At 58.3% G+C, this 18,477-nt stretch overlaps 1 protein-coding gene across 4 annotated transcripts in view; it reads left to right on the forward strand.

Annotated features, from left to right (window-relative positions):
- Window positions 1-989: 989 nt before the first annotated feature.
- Window positions 990-18,477, forward strand: part of ANKRD11 (ankyrin repeat domain 11) — a 30,663-nt gene continuing 13,175 nt past the window's right edge. For 2 of the 4 annotated variants that reach the window (XM_081806213.1, XM_081806214.1), the window contains exons 1-5: window positions 990-1,129; window positions 7,028-7,166; window positions 16,310-16,480; window positions 16,618-16,821; window positions 18,010-18,152. In XM_081806213.1, coding sequence (XP_081662339.1) covers window positions 1,043-1,129; window positions 7,028-7,166; window positions 16,310-16,480; window positions 16,618-16,821; window positions 18,010-18,152 — 744 coding nt within the window. In that variant the 5' untranslated portion in view covers window positions 990-1,042. Of the gene's footprint in view, window positions 1,130-7,027; window positions 7,167-15,635; window positions 15,856-15,983; window positions 16,154-16,309; window positions 16,481-16,617; window positions 16,822-18,009; window positions 18,153-18,477 lie in introns of those variants that run through there. The other 2 variants (XM_081806215.1, XM_081806216.1) reach the window with 2 other exon arrangements.

The following is an 18,477-nucleotide window of genomic DNA, read 5'->3' on the forward strand; positions in this document are numbered from 1 at the left end:
CCGCGGGCAGAGACTGAAAGGAGGTTGATTCCCCTCTTAGGTCCCAGAGGGAGCCCACCCGGGGCCACCAGGGAAGGCACCAGGGTGGCCAGGAGGCCGAAGATAGGAGTAAGGATAAGGTCTTTGCTGGGGTTTCGGCTAGAAGAGCAGGTGGGCAGGGTGGACAGCTCAGGACTGGCTGGTTGGAATAATGCTGTGGGTTGTTAGGGTGGTCTCTGGTTGCCTGGTGGCTGGCTTGTGTGTGTTAGATAAAGAGATGGTTGGTGGTTTTATGTAGGAAAGGTTTACTATCTCTAAGAAAGGGCTAGCTCTGGGAGGGGCAGTCTCTCCCCAGACAGCAGGTTTTTTGGGGATTTTTGTTTGTTTGTTTTTTTAAAACGTGTCAAAACATGGTAAAATACAGAATTAAGCCAGCACATGTCCTGGCATTTTCCTGGGAAATACAGGGGCTGGGCCTCAGGCCCCTGTTCAGGGTCTGGCTCAATGGGTACAAATCGGGGCACCAGAGCTGCCTGGACATCTGGGGGGACTGTGAGGACTCCTTGAGAGGCATCCCATGGGGCTGGTTTCAGCTCATTTTATTTGGGAGAAGTTGGGAAATTGGGTCTGTGTGGCTCTCATCCTCACCTTCTATCTGGGGGCAGTGTGGGAAGGGAGCTGACTTCCAGGGGGTGCAGGTGGTGAGTGGGGTCGAGGCCATGGCTTAGAGGGTGGTGGTTGTGATGTTCTGCCCCTGGGATGTGACCTTGCCCGTGGAGCAGTTAAAGGGGACCTGGAAGAGCAGGGCCAAGCTCTCCATCCTGGAGTGGGCCGCTGGGCCGTGAGTCCTGAGGTCCCTTCCTGGGCACCCGTCCCAGCGGGGAGCACAGCCCCCGTCAGAGCGGTAGGTGACATCCAGTCCATTCTGGGGCATGAATTTGAGATTGCCTGGGCTTTGTGTGCATTGGTCCTGATTGACCCTGTGTGTCCTCTCTTTTGAAGCAGACGGTCGATGACGAAGCGATGGCCGTATAAATGAAGATCAGGTGAGGGAAGAAGAACGATGCCCAAGGGTGGGTGTTCTAGAACACCACAGCACGAAGACTTTTCCCTCAGCAACGACATGGTGGAGAAACAGACGGGGAAAAAGGTAACGCCTGGGCTGCCCTCGCCCTCGCTGGCTCACCGTTCCTGGCCTCTGTGTGTGTCCCTGTCCTTGTCGATGTCCTCTGCAGCCACAGTGACCCAGGGAGGGTCTTCTTAAGGAACCAGAGGGAAGCTTTCATGAGGTTTGTGCGTGTTGCTGTGGCCCCACATTCTCTGGTCTGGGAGCCATAGATGTCTGTCGCGGCTTCAGTGAGATCAGACCTGATGCTGAACCGTATCTGCCTCGTCCTGACCAGAAACACCGCTGGGGTGTGCTTGTACTTGTGCTGTGGCCGGTGGTCCGCGTGACTCTGTGAAAAGGCACTGTAACCCCCAGTCACTGTGTCCGTGATGTGCGGTCACCTCTGGGCTCCAGGGTGCACACCCCGCCCCGTAGCCTGGGGGCGCTGCTGAGTGTGGACTTGGAATCAGACAGAAGCAGCAGGTGCAGGCTCTGCCCTGTGTTGTCTGTGACCGTGAGTGTGTCTGCAGTAAGAGCAAGAGCGACTCGTGCTGGCTTGTCCGTGGGGCGGCACTGCTCTTCACCCTAGAGCTGTCCCTGTCCCCCTGACGCCCTCGTGGGAGGCCGTCGACGCTGTGACGTGTGTGAACGGAAGCTCGGTGTCAGAGCACCTGCTGTCTCCGCTGACACCCTGGTTGGGTGGGGTACGAGGAGATGAGTGAGCAGAGCCGTGCCCTTCATCTGGCTGAGGTGAGACGGGGGGCGGGTTGTGAACGTAGGCGTGCCTAGGTGCTCATCACAATGACCGGGCTGCAGAGGCTCTGGTGGGTGGGCGTCTGTGGCCACACGTTCTGTCCCACTTGCCTGTCTCCCAGCACCCTGTATCATGTGCAGGAACAGGTAGGAGCCACCACATGGAGCTGTGGGCAGGCTGAGGCTGGAGCTTGGTCTGAACTTGCATGGGAGTGGCGTGGAGGGTCTGGTTGCAGCCTGGGATGGGCGTGTGCTGGTGTGCCCACGAGGAGCTGGAGCCACTGGAGACAGATGTGCCCTGGCTGAGCGTGGGAACTCTCCCTCTGGGACACTTCCACACCCAACGGCCAGACCACCGTTGGTAGTCAGGGTTCCCAGGCCTGTGTGTGGGTTTTCCTGCGACAGGATTCCGTGGTCACAGGGCAAGGGAGAGGCCCCACGCGTCCCTGTCTGGGCTGCCTTTTCTGCCTCCAGACGGGCTCTGCCGAGTCGACGGGTAGCTGGGGCTTCAGACTGCTGCGCCCCCCAGCTTGGGTCTTCTCTGCCCAGTAAGGCCTCTCCACCGAGGCAGACACCAGAAAAGGCCCCCAGAGCTCAGTGCCTGCCTTGGAGGGGTCGCCTTCTAACACAGGGCTCGCTCTAGGCTGGTTGCAGCTGCTTTGTTTTCCTTACGGAGAGCAGTCACTGGACGAAGCTGGCCTGGCGTTGGCAGCATGGCAGCCTGCACACGTTTGCCACGGGAGATGTGTGCATTTGGCTTTGCTTTTCTCCTCAAGTAAAGTAGCTCTGTACTTAGCCCTGTACCACCCAAGATAGACATTTTGTTGGCTTCTGTTGCGACCCGTTTTGCTAGCGGGGGACGCTCAGCAGCAGCTTTGAGTGAACTCCCTGCCCCAGCCCAGCTGCTCAGCAAGGTTCGGAGCCCAGCTCTCCCCTGAGAGCCTGAGAGCCTCGTCGGAGCCGCTGTGATGCTCTTGGGGGAGCCCCTGACCCGCTCTGGTTACATTGCAGGTGTTGGCTTTCCCTGCACGGCTCATGGCGGAGGAGCTGGGACTCAAGAACGGTCTACTTCTTAGTGAAATAGAGTTCAAGCCCCCATCCCCATCAGAACATGCAGTATGACCCCCGCCTTTGGAGGCCTCCTTACGGCCCCTCCCGACATCCATCACTGTGGAGGGACCTCCCCTGTTGGGATTTGTAAGAGGGGACTTGCTCTTGAACAGTACGTCCCCTGTGCAGGCTTTTCCTGTGGGCAGCCCCCCACCTCCCCGTGCGGTCTGCACCGTACTAATGTCCAGCCCCTTCCCTACGCGTTCTTCTGCTGAGCAGCGTTTGGGCTGCTCCACTTGGGGGAGTAACAGAGTGAAGGCGTGAACATGTGCACATCAGTAGATACGGTTTAGTGGGTAGAGGCTGGCCTGTGTCCTTCTCACACAGCGGCTTGCCTTCCTTTTAGTCCCTCGGAGACGTTGGCAGCATCTTGTACCTTTTATCTCTGTTCTTCTGTCTCGTGCTGGTCGTGGGGATGGGCTCCTGTCAGTGTTTGCCCTGTAAGGTGGGGGTCAATGTGTATTTTCTTCCCTGTGGATATTCACATGGTCCCCGTCACTTACTGAACAGGGTCCCTCCCCCGCCATGTCTCTGCTGAGTGTTTTTCCCCAGGCAGGTGCGGCTGCAGCCTCTTCTCTTTGGTCTGAACCTTTGGCCCTTGGTCCAGGGCCGCCTCCAGCGACTTCTGTCGTCTTAACAGTCTGCGTGTTTGTGGTTCCTCAGCATTGTCTTGCTCATTCTGCCCCTTCGCGTTTCCACACAGGTTTTGGAGTAAGCTGGTTGGTTTCCACAGAAAGCCTGCTGGTGTTTTGACTGGATCACTTTGAATGTAAAGCTGAGTTTTCAGAGAATCGTCCTATTAACAGTTTTGCAGTTTCTGACCCATGAACAGGAGTATATCTCCTTTTTTTTTTTTTTTTTTTAAGATTTTATTTATTTATTCATGAGAGAGCAAGAGAGAGAGGGAGAAGCAGGCTCCCCCGCTGAGCAGGGAGCCCTATTCGGGGCTCGATCCCAGGACCCTGAGATCATGACCTGAGCTGAAGGCAGACGCTTAACAACTGAGCCACCCAGACCCCCAGTATTCCTCCATTTTTATGTCTTTGTTTTCTCTCAGTAATGTTTTGTCATTGTGTGGAGGGCTTAAATTAGCATCTTTTGTTAGATTCATTCCTGTGTATTTGATGTCTTTTGATACTAACTGGATACTTTAACATCATTTTCTAATTGTTTATAGTCAATACAAATCAGCTACCTTTCTGTAACCAGCAACTTCAAATTCACTTATTAATCTGCATGGTTTGATTTTCACGTATATACTCATAACATCTTAAGATTAATACTTTGTTGGGGCGCCTGGGTGGCTCAGTCGTTAAGCGTCTGCCTTTGGCTCAGGTCATGATCCCAGTGTCCTGGGATCGAGCCCCGCATCGGGCTCCCTGCTCTGCGGGAAGCCTGCTTCTCCCTCTCCCCTCCCCCTGCTTGTGTTCCCTCTCTCACTCTGTCTCTCTCTGTCAAATAAATAAATAAAATCTTTAAAAAAAAAAAAAAAGATTAATACTTTGTTATTGTTCAGGAGAGAAAGGGGGGAAGGGACTGAGCCAGATCTGATTCCAGAGGAGCCTGTGTGTCTCCCTGCGGCGGGTCGTGTCTGCTCCCAGGACACGCTCTGCGAGGTTGTGTCCTGGTGCCTTTCTGACCCTGTGTTTGTGACTGGGCTGGACTCGATTGACCCGTTTGCCTTTTGAGGGGCCAGGAGTGCCGCCTGTGAGCACGGGGGCGCATTGCGTTCATGTTAGAAACTCCCACCAGCAGCCGCTCACAGTTCTGCCTGCTCTGCTACCTTCTTGTCAACGTTTGATACCATCAGTCTCTCATTTTAGCCGCTCTGGTGGGAGCCTTGATCTCGCCGCCTCATTTTTTTTTTTTTAAGATTTTATTTATTTATTTCACATAGAGAGACACAATGAGAGCGGGGAACACAAGCAGAGGGAGTGGGAGAGGGAGAAGCAGGCTTCCCGCTGAACAGGGAGCCTGATACAGGGCTCGATCCCAGGACCCTGGGACCATGACCTGAGCCAAAGGCAGACGCTTAACGACTGAGCCACCCAGGCGCCCCACGCCTCCTGGTTTTAATTTGCATTATCTTAATGTGGGACATCTTCCCAAATGTGAACTGGTTACATGGCTATTTCCTTTTGCAAAATGCGTATTCAGAGCTTTTGCTCATTTAAAAACACGTGTTTTGTTCTTCAGTAGCTGTGGTGATTAGGCATCCCTGCCTCCCCCTCTTCGGGGAGACACCCCCCTTGTCAGCCATCAGGTACTGGGGGCTCTTGGTCAGGTGAGGATCCGCTCCCTGCTCCTGTGTGCAGAGAGCTCTTGTCAGGATCAGTGATGAATTTTATCACAGGTTTTTTGGCAACTATTGGGTGATCATATGATTCTCTTTCCTTTCTTCATGTGGTGTGTTAAATTTTGAATACTCTGTTATTTCTATTATCCCCTGTACATAAACCTGTAGGAGAGATTCCCCAGAGGGTCAGGAGTGTTCTGGGTCGGTAGGTGTTGACTGCAGTGTGGGGGTTGTGCTTGAGGGGTCCCTTTCCTGTCAGTGCTGGGGTGGTAGAGTGCAGGTCATGACAGGTGGACATCCTTGGAGATGTGGTGGGCCTAGAATCTTATGTGGCCCCATCTTCCAGCATGTTGAAGTGGCTCAGGCCCTGCCCGGGGCCCCTCCTTGCACTCCAGATGCCCTTGGAGCTGGCTGTGTGTCCTGGCAGAAATCTCCTGGTCGCTTAAGGGTGTCTCTCGGGAGCTGCCATGGCTGGTGGATGCCGTGGCTGGCTGTTCAAGCTGGGAGACTGTCGGGACCACAGGTGATGGGGACTGTGGCCATGCTCAGTGCTGGCAGGTGGCTCCTCCCGGGAGCACCCCGAGTACCCCTGCTGCTGAGTGTGGCATGGGGGTGTGGCTGTGACTACCATGTTCGCTGACCGCTTCCCTGGGGAAAAGTGCAGACAGCAAGCCCCCCAGCGCGGAAGCAGTCCCTCTACCAGCATGGCAGGCTGTGTGTGTTCTGCCTGCATGGGGCTCACTGTGTGCCCCCCACAGCCTCTTGCTATACCGTGGTCAGGGCGGGGAGGCCAGGAGCACTGCTGAGAGCGCACAGAGCCGGGGTGTTGGTTAGAATTTGGAAGTCTCCACCGAGCAGCATGCCCCCTGGGACATGTCAGCAAGGGGCGCAGGTTCCAGGGCGTTTAGCTGCCGCAGCCAGCCCTCCCCTCGGCGCTGGGTCCTTCATCATTTTGGGATGGGGCTGCCCCACCCTTGCCCTCCAGGGCTCTGTGCCTGTCCCATTTCCACACGGGACCTCCTCAGCTTGTGTGGACAGCACTGCACACGTGACCAGCCACTCATCCTGAGCAAATTCTGTCGTTCTCCATTGGGTGGCACCGAGGCAGGCACAGGGCTGACGTGCCCCACCCTGGGTCAGCCTGCTGGTCAGGATGGGGCTGGGATTTGGGCTTCTTGATCCTCATCCTGCAGGAGGGACCAGCCCTGAGACAAGACCAGGAAGGGGGTGATGGTGGTGTGCCCCGCCCACCCTCCTTGCACCAGGGGTTTGGCCCGCAGGATGTGTCCCCAGAACAGCCCCATAGTGTCACCGGCTTGTGGTGACGTCAGTTGGGGAAGGGGGAGGCCTGTTCCCGGGAGGGGAGACGTCTCGGGGAGGCCCATGCAGGCAGGGGGCATCAGGCTCCTTCCATGCATAGGGGAGTTCATGGTGGAAAACAGGACTCTCCTCCTGCCAACGTTCCCTTTTTAAGACCAGCTCTTGTATTCCTCATTATTTAATCCTTTCCTGGGAAAGCCAGTTGGAGACGACGTGTGTCTCTCCTCTCTTCGTGCTCATGGGAATACTTGGGTTTCAGGATGAGCACGGGGGCCGTGTGGGGCAGAGGAAGGTGGAGGGAGCCATGTGTGCTCAGGCGAGCCTGGTGGGCGGGACGTGCTTCTTGTTGCCCAAGTAAGAGATTTGCTTTTCCTGGCACATGAAATGAAATCGCAGTGAATGTGAAGATTCCGAGAACTTAATTTGGGAATGATGTCTGAAAGCATCACTTTCTTTTCTAGGATAAAGATAAAGTTTCTCTGACCAAGACCCCAAAGCTGGACCGCAGTGATGGAGGGAAGGAGGTGAGGGAGCGAGCAACCAAACGGAAGCTGCCCTTCACCGTGGGGGCCAATGGAGAGCAGAAGGACTCGGACACAGGTATAGATGCCGCCCCTCACTCCCTGCTGACCACCCAAGGCCATCCTCACCTGCCAGACTCTTCTCTTCCACAGAAAGTGTCCTTGACGGCCCCTCCCTCAGGCGTCTCCTGACCCTGGACCCTGCCTGGGATGTGCCCCCAGGACAGGTGCCCCCCAGCCTCTCTGCACCTCTCAACTCTGCACCAGGACTCTTGGAGGAGTCCTGCTGGAGGCCTGGGTGGGGTCTAAGAGCATCTTCTCTGTTGTTGATGTTCAGGGTGACTCGGTGCTGATAGGAAAGGTTCACACACACACACAGTTCCCCCGAGAGGGCCAAGCAGGAACATTCCCCCAGCCCCCAGCACACCCAGCGAGGCTCCCAGTGTGTGCCCAGCTGTAGGCGTGAGTGTGGGCTCCTGTCTCCTGAGGTTCGCAGGCCCCCTGCCCGTGGTTCATTCAGTCCCCTGGAAGTCTTGCACTGGAGGATAAGCGTGTTTTCCCTTAGGGCTGCAAAAGCACAGAAATTGCACCCAGTTGTTTGAAGTAAAAGCCAAAGGAACACTGAGAGTGAGCCAGAGCCAGTGCCGTTTTCCTGCCGATGTGGTGGGGCCTGGTGTTGCAGAGCAGGGCTGTGTGTGTGCATGACTATGAGCCTGTCTGCACATGAGCGAGCATGTGTATCCATGTGTGTGTGTGTGTGTGTGTGTGTGTGTGAGTGTGCGCACACGCACATGTGTGAAAGGGGGGCTGATGATACTTGGCACGTGAACCTTCACGTTGATGGCCTCTCGAGCAGCTCCTGTGGCCCGCGGGGGGCTAGGCAAGAACCTGGCCTTTCTCCTGCCAGCCTGAACTACCTCTTCTCCTTGACCCTGGTGCTCAGGGCCCTTCCCGGCCTGCTGGTCGTCTGACTGGCCTGCAGACGTGTATGCCAGTCACAGGCAGGGGTGAAAAGGGGTACAGAATTCCCCGAGAGCCACGGAACCTGGGGTGAGCTCACAAAACCGTGCATGCAGCCATAGGACAAGGAGGAGAGGCCCTGCCAGGATGGCGGTGTGGGTGGGGCCTCTTGCGTAGGAGGCTTTGTGTCGGGTAGCGGGAAAGTGACGGGTACTGAAACAGGACAAGCATGTGCGAAAATTGGGAGAAATGGCAGCGCGCATAGCCTGGAAATGTGTCTGTGCTGTGGCTTTTATTCACCAGGCCACAGGGGTCCCCCCCCAACACCCTGTGCGGGTGCTCCCCACTCAGACATCTGGTTAGGTAAAAGCCAGAGGAGTGGGTTTGGTTTTGCCAGCTAGGGTATGAGGAAGGTGTCATGGGCCCCCAGGGATCCTTCACGGGGGTGTGACAGAGCCCATGGCTTTTGTGGCCGGACTGTCACAGTGGGGACAAGAGGGGTGGGTGGGCGAGCGGAGGGGCCCGTGGATGCACATGGACGTTGGGCTCCTGCCAGAACTGAGGGGCTCCGGCTTTAGGTCTGGAGGAACTAAGGCCGGGCCCGGAAGTGCTCTCTCCTGTTACCGTGCCCTACCACTTTTGGTTGTAGAGGGCCTGGTCTTGGTACCTGGTCGTTAGCTCTCTGGGTGGTGGGGGCCTGAGATTGGTGTCCATCCTCTGGGACGTTCCTATAAATTCCCAGCAGCCTTGCTGTGAGTTCAGGAGACCGTGTTAGGGCTTCTCCTTCCTGGGAGAATGTGTTGCCTGAGCAGAGCGCATCTGGGTAGGCGGACGTTCTTGGGCTGCCCACTCTGCTCTGGTTGGTGGGATTTCTCTGTGATGCCCGTTTCATTGTGATGTCGGCTTCTTGGGTTCGTGTGTTTCCAGCGGGCCTTAAAGGGTCCATCTCTTGATGGCTAGCATTTCAGCAAGAGGCTGCCAGGTGGCTTCACCTGGGTCCACATGGGTTCTGTCTGGGGTGTCTGAGAAGTTCTTGGGGCATGCAGGGAGTGCTCACGTTTCTCTTCTCTGCAAGTTGTGGGTCTGGGTGAGGGCAGGGAGGGCATCACCGTGAGGTAAAAAGAAAGTGAAGAACATTTGGAAAACAAAATTTTCCAGGCTAGGACTCTGTTACAAACATCTTAATACATACGAAATACAATTGCCCTCGTATTATCATCATCCTTTAGGGGTCTGATTTTACATCTTGTGTATCTGCTTTGTTAACAAAGCTAGATTTTCCGCTAAGAGGATTCTTCTTTGGGTGTGTTGTGCGTGACTTGTATCAGGAGCCTTTCACACTGGGTGCTTGGTGTGTCACGCACGGCGTTGGGAGGCGGGCTGCTGGGGCCCCTGGCGGGCCCTGCGAGCCGTGGTCCTCCTGCACTTCCCGTGAGAATACCTGCGCCAGGTGCTGACACCTCTGGCCAGGTGCCTCCCAGCTGCAGGGCTGAGTGATCTGTGCAGAGTGACCGAGGCCGGGGCACTGCGGTCCCCTCGGGCCGAGGGAGGGTCTCCCGGAGTGGCAGACTTGGAGGGCCCCCTGCATCCCCGCCCTGCCCAGCCCCTGCTCCTGCCGTGGCCCTCCGGCGCCCTCTGCTGGGAAGCTGCAGCCCTGTGCTCACCGAGAGGGGAACACGGCAGAAGGCTCCAGAACTCGGGGTTCTGTTTCCTCAGCTGTGCCCCCCAGGTGGGCGGAGGCTGCTGACCCTCTGCCCAGGGACCACCGAGCTGCCTGAGAACGTTGTCCTGTTTCCTCGACCCCCAGGAGGCGACCTCCTCCGTCCGCAGTGCTTAGTCAGGCCCGGCGGCTTGTCTGTGGTGAAAGCTGGACTGGACTTGGTCTGCGTCCCAGCCAATGGAGGCCCGTCTCCCACAGGCGGCTCGTCACTTCAGCTGCCCACACAGCACGCTGGACGGCCAGAGTGGGCCTCAGAGCCAGGCCTGCCCCGGGGGGCACAGGAGGGGAGGGGCGGGCGGCGTGTGCCCGCCTCATCGCAGCCCTGCCAGCCCAGACCCCAGGCAGGTTTGATGTCTAGGAAAAAGAGGCCAGGGACAGCCCCTCCGCAGAAGAGGAGGCAGGCCTCTCGGGGGGACCTCGACCCGGCAGGTCGCCTGAGGCCCTGCAGCCTGGCCCAGCCTGCCCCGTCCGTCCGCCACCAGCTTGACGCTGGCCTCTGTGTAAAGCGCTTCACCACCTGCTTCACCTAAAGTGTTCGGATGAAAAGTATGTGATGGCCACACTTCAGATGGGACTAACGTGTCTATTTTTTCATGTTTAAATTTCCTCTCAACTTAAAAATTCTGTAAGCAAGTGTTTAGGTCGGTTTACATGCTTACCTACCCTTTTCAGGCTTCTTTCGTAAGCCTCCTACTCTGTTACGGTTTTCCGTCCCTTAGTCTGAACATAAGCTGTGCCCCTTGCTCCCTGGAACCACCACGCTGGCCGCGGCCTGTCCCCAGAGGCCAGATGGGCCCCCCAACCCCGCATCAGAGGGCTGCCCTGTCAAGAGGCATCAGGAGCTGGCCGCTGCTGGTTCTCAATACCTGGAAGTGTCTTTGGAGTAATGAAAAATTAAGGTTTTCGTATTTTGATTTTATCTTATGAGTAAGACTCTTGTGTCCTGCATCTGGTATTTATTCAGCAACACTGACGGGTAAACTACTCATTCACTCCATGTTAGGGGTTTCGGGACATTCACGTATTCACTGAAATCATGGTCCTCCTTGTTCCGTAAGATTGCTTGGGGCTGCCCCTGTTCGAGGACGGACTCTGGCTCCGCCGCCCGTGTCTGCAGGCCTCCGGGGCGCTCTGAACACCGTGTGCTGCTGCACACCGGAGGTCACACGTGCCTGAGGAGGAAGGGCTTCTGCGCTCACGCGCTTACTTGGCGGGCGTGCCCGTGGTGGGCGGTGAGCAGGGCGCCACCGCCGAGCGCTGCTGCTGTGGGAGCCTCTGGCTGGAGAGCGCTCGTGCCACCCACAGTGAAACCATCGCTCTGTCGTTTTCCTCCCTGAACTTGAGCGGTTTCTTCCTGTACGTACAGAGGGGAGTATGGACTAGCCAAGGAAGGCTCTTTCTACCTCAAGTTCCCAGTGTCCCCCATTTGCAGAGTAGGTGGGGATCTGCAGGATCGTGGCCTCCCTCGGGGCCCCTGCTGTCCACACAGTGTGGGTGAGCCAGGCCCTCACAACCACCTTGGGTTCTGTGACTCGCAGGGAGGACTCCCAGGACCATGACTGATGGCGGACAGGGCACAGAGCAAAATCCACACGGGAAGGCACATGGGGCCCCATGCAGGGAAGCTGGCTGTGGCTTCCGAAGTCTCCGGGGAGGACCCTGGGTGGCGACGTGGCCGTTCCACCTGGTGGTGCTCCAGGGTCTGAGGCAGGGGCTTGTGCAGACAGGCCCAGGGCCAGCAGGACTGATGGTATGGTTCGTACATTGGGGCAGGTTTGGATTATAATTTATTTATGAAAGTTCTCACTGTGCTTTGGTGCCATAACAGGAGGGTCAGTGGTTGGGAGGTTGTGTTGTGTGTGGGCTGTTACGCCAGCATCACTTCCCGATCCCTGGCTTCCTCTCCACGGCCACAGCAGCCCACACTGAATTCCCAAGCACCTGTGGAATTGGGACTGTGGTCACCCTCGCCTGGAGAAGAAGACATGCAGCTGCAGAGGCCACACAGCTCCGACCTGGGAGGAGAAGGCAGATTCAGAGAGGGACCCCAGGCCCTCCTTTCTTGGACACAGGAGACTAAGACCACAGAAGCCGAGGGCTTGCTGAAGACCCCTCTGTCTTTACTATGCGATCAGTGGTGGTGATTTCCTGAAAGAGGAGGGAGAAGCCAGTCACAAGCGCAACCTGAACATCAGAGTGCCCCCGCGCAGGTCGGGTGGGCGCTTGGGTCCTGGTCTTGCTGCACTTGGGAGAACCGAGCGTGAGACTTGTTCCAGAGACAAGCCCCCTCGCAGCTCCTGGCCTGGTTCGGATCGCCTCCAGTGTATGGACTGTCCCACCAGAAGTGGTTCTTCCTGGACTCTTCACATTGGCTTCAGGCCTGTGTCTGGTGTGGAAGGCTTGCTCCTGATAGTGGTATGTCCCCGGTGCCATCAGATCTCCCTGAGCTCTTCTGATGTCTCGGTGAACAATGCAGTTCACAGCGGCACACCAAATGCTCCACCGTGGAGTGGGGTCAGAGCAGCGGTGACATGGTAGGATTTTAGGGTGGAGCGTAGGGCTCACAGATTTCCCTTTTGGGCAGTGTGGTGGACTGTGTCTCCTGAAAAAGCCGTCAACTAGAACAGCCCAGAAGTCAGAGATGGTGAGTGGTGGATATGATGAAGGACCCGTTTGAGTGCTCCAAGTCCCCGGGAGTCGGGCCGTGGGCCGAAGGTCTGTCAGGGCCACCGCAGACATGCCCATGAGAGCCACACCCGGGACACCGCGGGCGGGAAGAAGACTCCATCCCAGATGGGGCAAGGGGCGTTGAGAGGTGTCCCCAGAGACTTGTCCTAGCTTGTCCCTTGCCGGGCTGGGACCGAGATGTGGGCCGTCCTGTGCTGCTGGGAATGCCTCTCCGTCCCTCCAGTCCCAGATCAGAGCAAACGCTAGTCCTCTCTGGGGAGGTGGGCTTCCGTGTGGTTTCTGGGCCCCAGGGTTCAGACAAACAGGAGTGCCGGGTCAGAACCGCAGCACAAGGAGGGGCGCCATCCTGAGAGGGAGCCAGCCCCGGGGACCTGGCGTGGGGATGCTGGATACAGAGCATGAACCAGTAGATGCAGTAAAGGAGAAGTTGGAAAGCACGGGCAAGGAACAAGATGCTGCCAGAGAATACCACGTCGATTTTTGAAATATATAAAATGGGATATATGGAAACAAAAATTACCAATGAAATTAAAGCTTCAGTGGACAGATTATATAGCTCATTACATAGAACATAAGAAAGAATTCATGGGGGTGCCTGGGTGGCTCGGTCCGTTGGGCGTCTGCCTTCGGCTCAGGTCATGATCCTGGAGTCCCGGGATTGAGTCCCGCATCGGGCTCCCTGCTCGGCGGGGAGTCTGCTTCGCCCTCTGACCTTCCCCCTCTCGTGCTCTCTTTCTCTCTCTCTCTCACTCTCTAAAATAAATGAATAAAATCTTTAAAAAAAAAAAAAAAATTCATGGCTTGGTAGTTACAACCAAGGAAATTGCCCGGACTGTGGAAGAGAAAGAGGAAAAGGCAGGAACTGGGAAAGAGTTCGGGGTGTTGAGACAAGGCAGCTGGATGGCACCGGGAAGGCAGAGCCCTCGGCGTTTGTGCAGCAGAGACCCTGAGTGGGGGGGTGCGGTCTGTTGTGGGCAGAACACAGGTGGGTACGCACATCAGCACGTGGTGGCAAAGATGGCAGGGGCAGGGCGGTGCTGAGGTGGCTGGAGGGCCGGCGACACTCCCACCTGGTTGCGGGGAGGAAAGCTGCCTTGTCGCCAGATGTCCGGGTTCTGCTGGGGAGGGAAGCACCGTGGCAGGAAGTGGAGTCTGGAAACCAGGGTCCCTCAGGACCACACGCCGGCAAGGGCCACACTCCAGCCCTGCAGCTGCCCCAGAAGGCCCGGCTTAGAAAGGGGGCCCTGCTGGGATCGGCTGTGGAGGGCGGGGACCCTGCATTTGCCAGGTCGGGGCTGCACCTGAGGAGGGGTGGTGCCCACGTCACAGACCACAGCAAGCTCGCACCATAGAAATACAAGGCGGTGTCCCGTCAGCGTGTTTTCCTTACGATGGCGCCGGGGCGCCGTCCAGGCTCGTGGGAAACCATCACCCCCACCAGCTACAGTCAGAACACCGGGAACACACCGGGGCTGCTGGAGAACCAATTTCAGCATCAAGAGATGGGCATCGTAGGAGATACGATTACATTTGGGTTTTTCCCTCGTGTTAAGACACGTAAGATGTCCCGTTCCCACTCTGGGAGGGCCGTGTGGGAGGGTGGGCTGCAAGGCCCCTCCCAGCAGGAGGGGCTGTCCGTTCCTTGCGTGTCCCCGAGCATCGTCCGGTGTCATCCAGGGCTTCTGGCCACAGCAGAGAAAGGCCCGCTGGGGCACAGGGCCTCCCTGCACACAGTGTCTCCACGCCCCCCATGTGACTGCGCCTTCTGACACCACAGGCCTGGTGCTGTTGTGTCCTGCTCTGCAGTGGGGGGCACGTTGTGTTCCTGCAGAAAGCCCTTTGGGCAAAAGGCCCGGCTGGTCTACAGCTGCCGCTCACAGGAAATGCCTCTCCTGCCCCCCACCTTCTGAGGGATCTAAGCCCAGACCCTGCCTCGCCCCTCCCTGGGTCCACTGCAGTGGAGAGCCCGGCTGGGCCTCTGGCTTTGTGCTCTGTCCCCGCGCTCTGTCCCTGCGACCAGGAATCTTCGGCACCGCACGTGTTTCTCTGAGCTCCGCGTCCTTCCTTCTCCAGTCGGCTTCCTGCGTCCACTCCCCTGGGGAGGCAGCTGCGGCCTGAGCCGTGTATGCTCCGTGGGGCACCTTGCGCAGGGGTCCGAGAGGCTCTGGTGGTCCCGGGAGACTGGGTAGAAATCGGGTCCAGACTGCAGAGCAGTGTTCTAGTACCCGGAGCCCTGTGCTGGAAACACTGTGTCGGCTGGGGCGTCGTAGCGCAGTCGGTCAGCATGTACGTGCTGGGGGTGCGGTCCGGTTTCTGCGTGAGAACGTGAAGGGAGCAGCCTGTGGCCGAGGGAGAAACAGAGAAGGCACCAGGTAGAGGCAGGTCAGTGGCGCGCTCAGCCGTGGGAGAACTTTGAAACCAAATGCCCGACTTGGGCTCTGTGGCCCCGAGTCACTGCGGAAGCGTGGCTTAACTTCTTGGGACCCCGGGGGGCCACGGGGCTGCCGCCGTGCGTGAGCGGGGTCCGTGGTCGCCAGGAGGAATGTTCTGGAATTTACTGCCTCTCTAGGGCTGTGCCTGGTGGGTGGGTTAGAGACTCACTTGCTGGAGGTGGCCTGTGGGGCCTGAGGAGCCACCACCCAAAGCACGGGGACCCACGTTCCAGCAGGGCGCGGCTTTCTCAGGAAAGAGCAGCTCATGGGAGACGTACAGTGCCGCATCTGTGGGGCTGGGCATGTTGTCCTGGAGTGGGGCAGGCGAGGCAGACGGGGGTCCGTCTGGTCCGTCTCTCACAGATGGCACCCGGCTCCCGAGGGCAGGCCCCAGCCAGCGAGGCAGCTCTCCAGTGCGCTGAGTGGAAAGCAGGAGGAACACACTCCCCTCCCCCCCCCCGCCCCGAGAGAAGAATTTCAGGGACCCGAGTCTCCCACGGTGACCCTCCTTCCCGGCTGCACTTTGCACCCCGTGACCTAGAACGCCCCCTGACCACCCCGGCCCCCTGCACAAAGGCCCCACCCAGCACGCACGGGGCAGTGTGGGGAGGGTGCAGGCTTCCGGTGGATCCCTAGTTCCCCAGCAGGAGGGGCAGCTTTGGCTCCTGGTTCATGGAGTTGGGGGTGTATTTTCTCTCCCTTACCCCTGCCCCTTCTCGAAGAAACAGCCCCACGTGCTTGTGTTCAGGGCTGGCAGGGTGTTTTGTTACGGGTCAGACCAGCGGAGGATGTGCGCGTCCCGAGGAGGCTGACACGGAACGGCTGAGCTGTTCCCTCGTATCTGGTTAGTGCTCTGTGTTGATGCCTTTAGATGCCTCCAGCTCAGTCCATGTCGTGGTACTGCAAGGCTGGTTCGCTCCTCGAAGGGCCATGGCATGAAATGGAGGTCCCTAGAAGCAAGAAGAAAGGTACAGTACTGACGAGTCGGCCTTGATCTGTTTATGTATTTCTGAACTGTGTTTGCCATTTCTATCTGCACTGTTTGGAGGCGGGACGGGGAAGGAGGAATCCGCGTGTGCACACGTGTATTTAATAGACGGAGGCCTGTCCTGTGTGAACCGGGACACCGGTGAGGGGCCGTCCCACCGCCTGGCGTGCGGCGGGCAGTGTGGGGAGGCACCTGAGTGGAGCGAGTGGTCGGTGGGGGCCGAGGCGGAGCAGGCTTCATTGGCTGATCACATGGTGTCGAGACTGTTCCCGCTGGAGGTGACGCCAGGCGGCACGGTGCTGCTGCCTCTCCTCTTGCCCTTTCCCCGTGAGCTGTGAGGTGGGAGGCAGGGGCTCCGAGGCACCAGGGAAGGCTCCGGGTTCTGAGGACGGCGTGGCATGAAATCTCCCCCTGTCTCCTCCACCACCTCACAGAGAAGCAGGGTCCTGAGCGGAAGAGGATTAAGAAGGAGCCTGTCACCCGGAAGGCCGGACTGCTGTTTGGCATGGGGCTGTCTGGGATCCGAGCCGGCTACCCCCTCTCTGAGCGCCAGCAGGTGGCTCTCCTCATGCAGATGACTGCCGAGGAGTCTGCCAATAGCCCAGGTGAGCCCCCAGGGTTGGGGCAGTCTTGGGGACGGGCGTCCCCTTTCCCTCGTGGAAACGGCCCAGGTCCTAGCAGCTTCTGTGACCGGGGACACCCCCCCGCTGATGCCCCCACTTGTCCTCTCCTTGGCCTGCAGTAGACACAACACCAAAGCACCCCTCCCAGTCGACAGTGTGTCAGAAGGGGACACCTAACTCTGCCTCAAAAACCAAAGACAAAGTGAACAAGCGAAACGAGCGCGGAGAGACCCGCCTGCATCGCGCGGCCATCCGCGGGGACGCCCGGCGCATCAAGGAGCTCATCGGCGAGGGCGCGGACGTCAACGTCAAGGACTTCGCAGGTGAGCGCTCCCAACAAGATGGGAGGCTGCGCCCCCCGCCTCCACGGAGCCCCCTGGCCGAGCGAGCGCACACGCCGGGGCTGGGAAGGCACAGCCCGGACCTGGGGGTCAGCGTGGCATGGGCGGCGGGGCGGGGGCCGATCCCGTTCTTAGGTCAGTGTGATTTGCTGTTTCTTAGAAGGAGGAATCCATATTTTGGGAAATATTTCAAAGTAAGGTCATTTTATTTTTCACCGTTTCTAAGAGAATTGGGAAATTTCTAGGTACCACCCTGCTGTGTTCTAATAAACCCCAGTTCTGTGGGAGAGGGGTCTGCCTCTGGCGTACTTAGGGAGAAGCTGCACCGCCTCTGTGCCTTTCAGCCTGGGGACACCTCCCACTCCACAGGCTAGAAACGTCTCCCCGAGCCTGCCCTTGAGCTCAGCACAGGAGTGGGGGTTTCTCCCCCGGCTGAGACAGCCGAGCGTGATGATTTACTTGAAGGGCCTGTGATCGCGGTTCGCTGCGGCCTCGTGTGCACAGGATCCTTGCGCTGTGTTCTGCTGCATGGGCCAGAGTCCAGCCCTGTTTGCTCTGCTTTGGGGAGAGCGTGGATGAGCAGAGCGGTCTTCATGACAAACCCATCTGGCTTTTTCCTGCTGCCTTAGTTGCTAGTTGTCTGTCAAACCTAATTTAGCATTTTCTAAAAAATCAGTTTTCCTAGATCAGGATTTTCCAAAGGACTAGACTTTGTGTCCACGGGGGTGGGCCCTGTTTGCACACTGACATCTGAGGCCATGCTTCCTGGTGGCCTTCTGAGGCTCTCGCAGAAGCGGCCACCAGGGGAGACCTTCCTGCGTGGCGTCAGCCACGTGCTTCACCAAGGGCACGCTCCCAAGCCTGCGGCTGTGGCGACAGGCTCTGCGTCCTCCCCAGGTGCCTCCCCAGCCCTCCCCCGTGTCCTGCGTGTGCATCGCTGTGCCCACCAGCCCTCTGCCCCAGTGGTCCTTGTAGGCTGTTCATCTCCGGGGTTAACGAGCTCCTCATCGCAAACTAGGAGCCACAGTAAAGGGCGCTCAGGGTCTCCCGGGACCTCAGCCCTCCCATGCAGGGCACCACCACCGTCAGGGCCCCTGGAGAGTGCGGCCGCGGGACAGGAGTGGCGTTCTTGAGGATTAAATAACATAGGTCCTAAGTGTCTGTTTCCAGGCTGGACGGCGCTGCACGAGGCGTGTAACCGCGGCTACTACGACGTCGCCAAGCAGCTGCTGGCCGCGGGCGCGGAGGTGAACACCAAGGGCCTGGATGACGACACCCCCCTGCACGACGCTGCCAACAACGGGCACTACAAGGTGGGCGCCTCCCCGCACACCCTCTGGTGGGCCTGCCGGCTGACGTGGCGTCCATTCTGTTGCTCCCTGTCCCGTTGTCCCCGCCGTCCCGCACGCTTGGCAGCCCCCCCGCCTCTGCTCATCCTGGGTGGCCCCTCGCAGCCTGTGGACAGGGCCCTCCTCCGGCCACGCAGCGTGGCCGGGTGTTAGCAGGTGAATGGTCACACCCATCAGGAGGGGTTCGGGAGCTGCTCCCTGCCCCGTCCTTGTCCTGTCCTTGTCGCTGTGAGTACCAGCACTGAGGGATGTAGCCAATACACGGGAGGACCGTTGTGACCAGTCCAGG

The sequence above is a fragment of the Leptonychotes weddellii genome, chromosome 16 (assembly GCF_054177405.1).
Source record: "Leptonychotes weddellii isolate Sample4059 chromosome 16, ASM5417740v2, whole genome shotgun sequence".
In the NCBI taxonomy this organism is placed as follows: domain Eukaryota; kingdom Metazoa; phylum Chordata; class Mammalia; order Carnivora; family Phocidae; genus Leptonychotes; species Leptonychotes weddellii.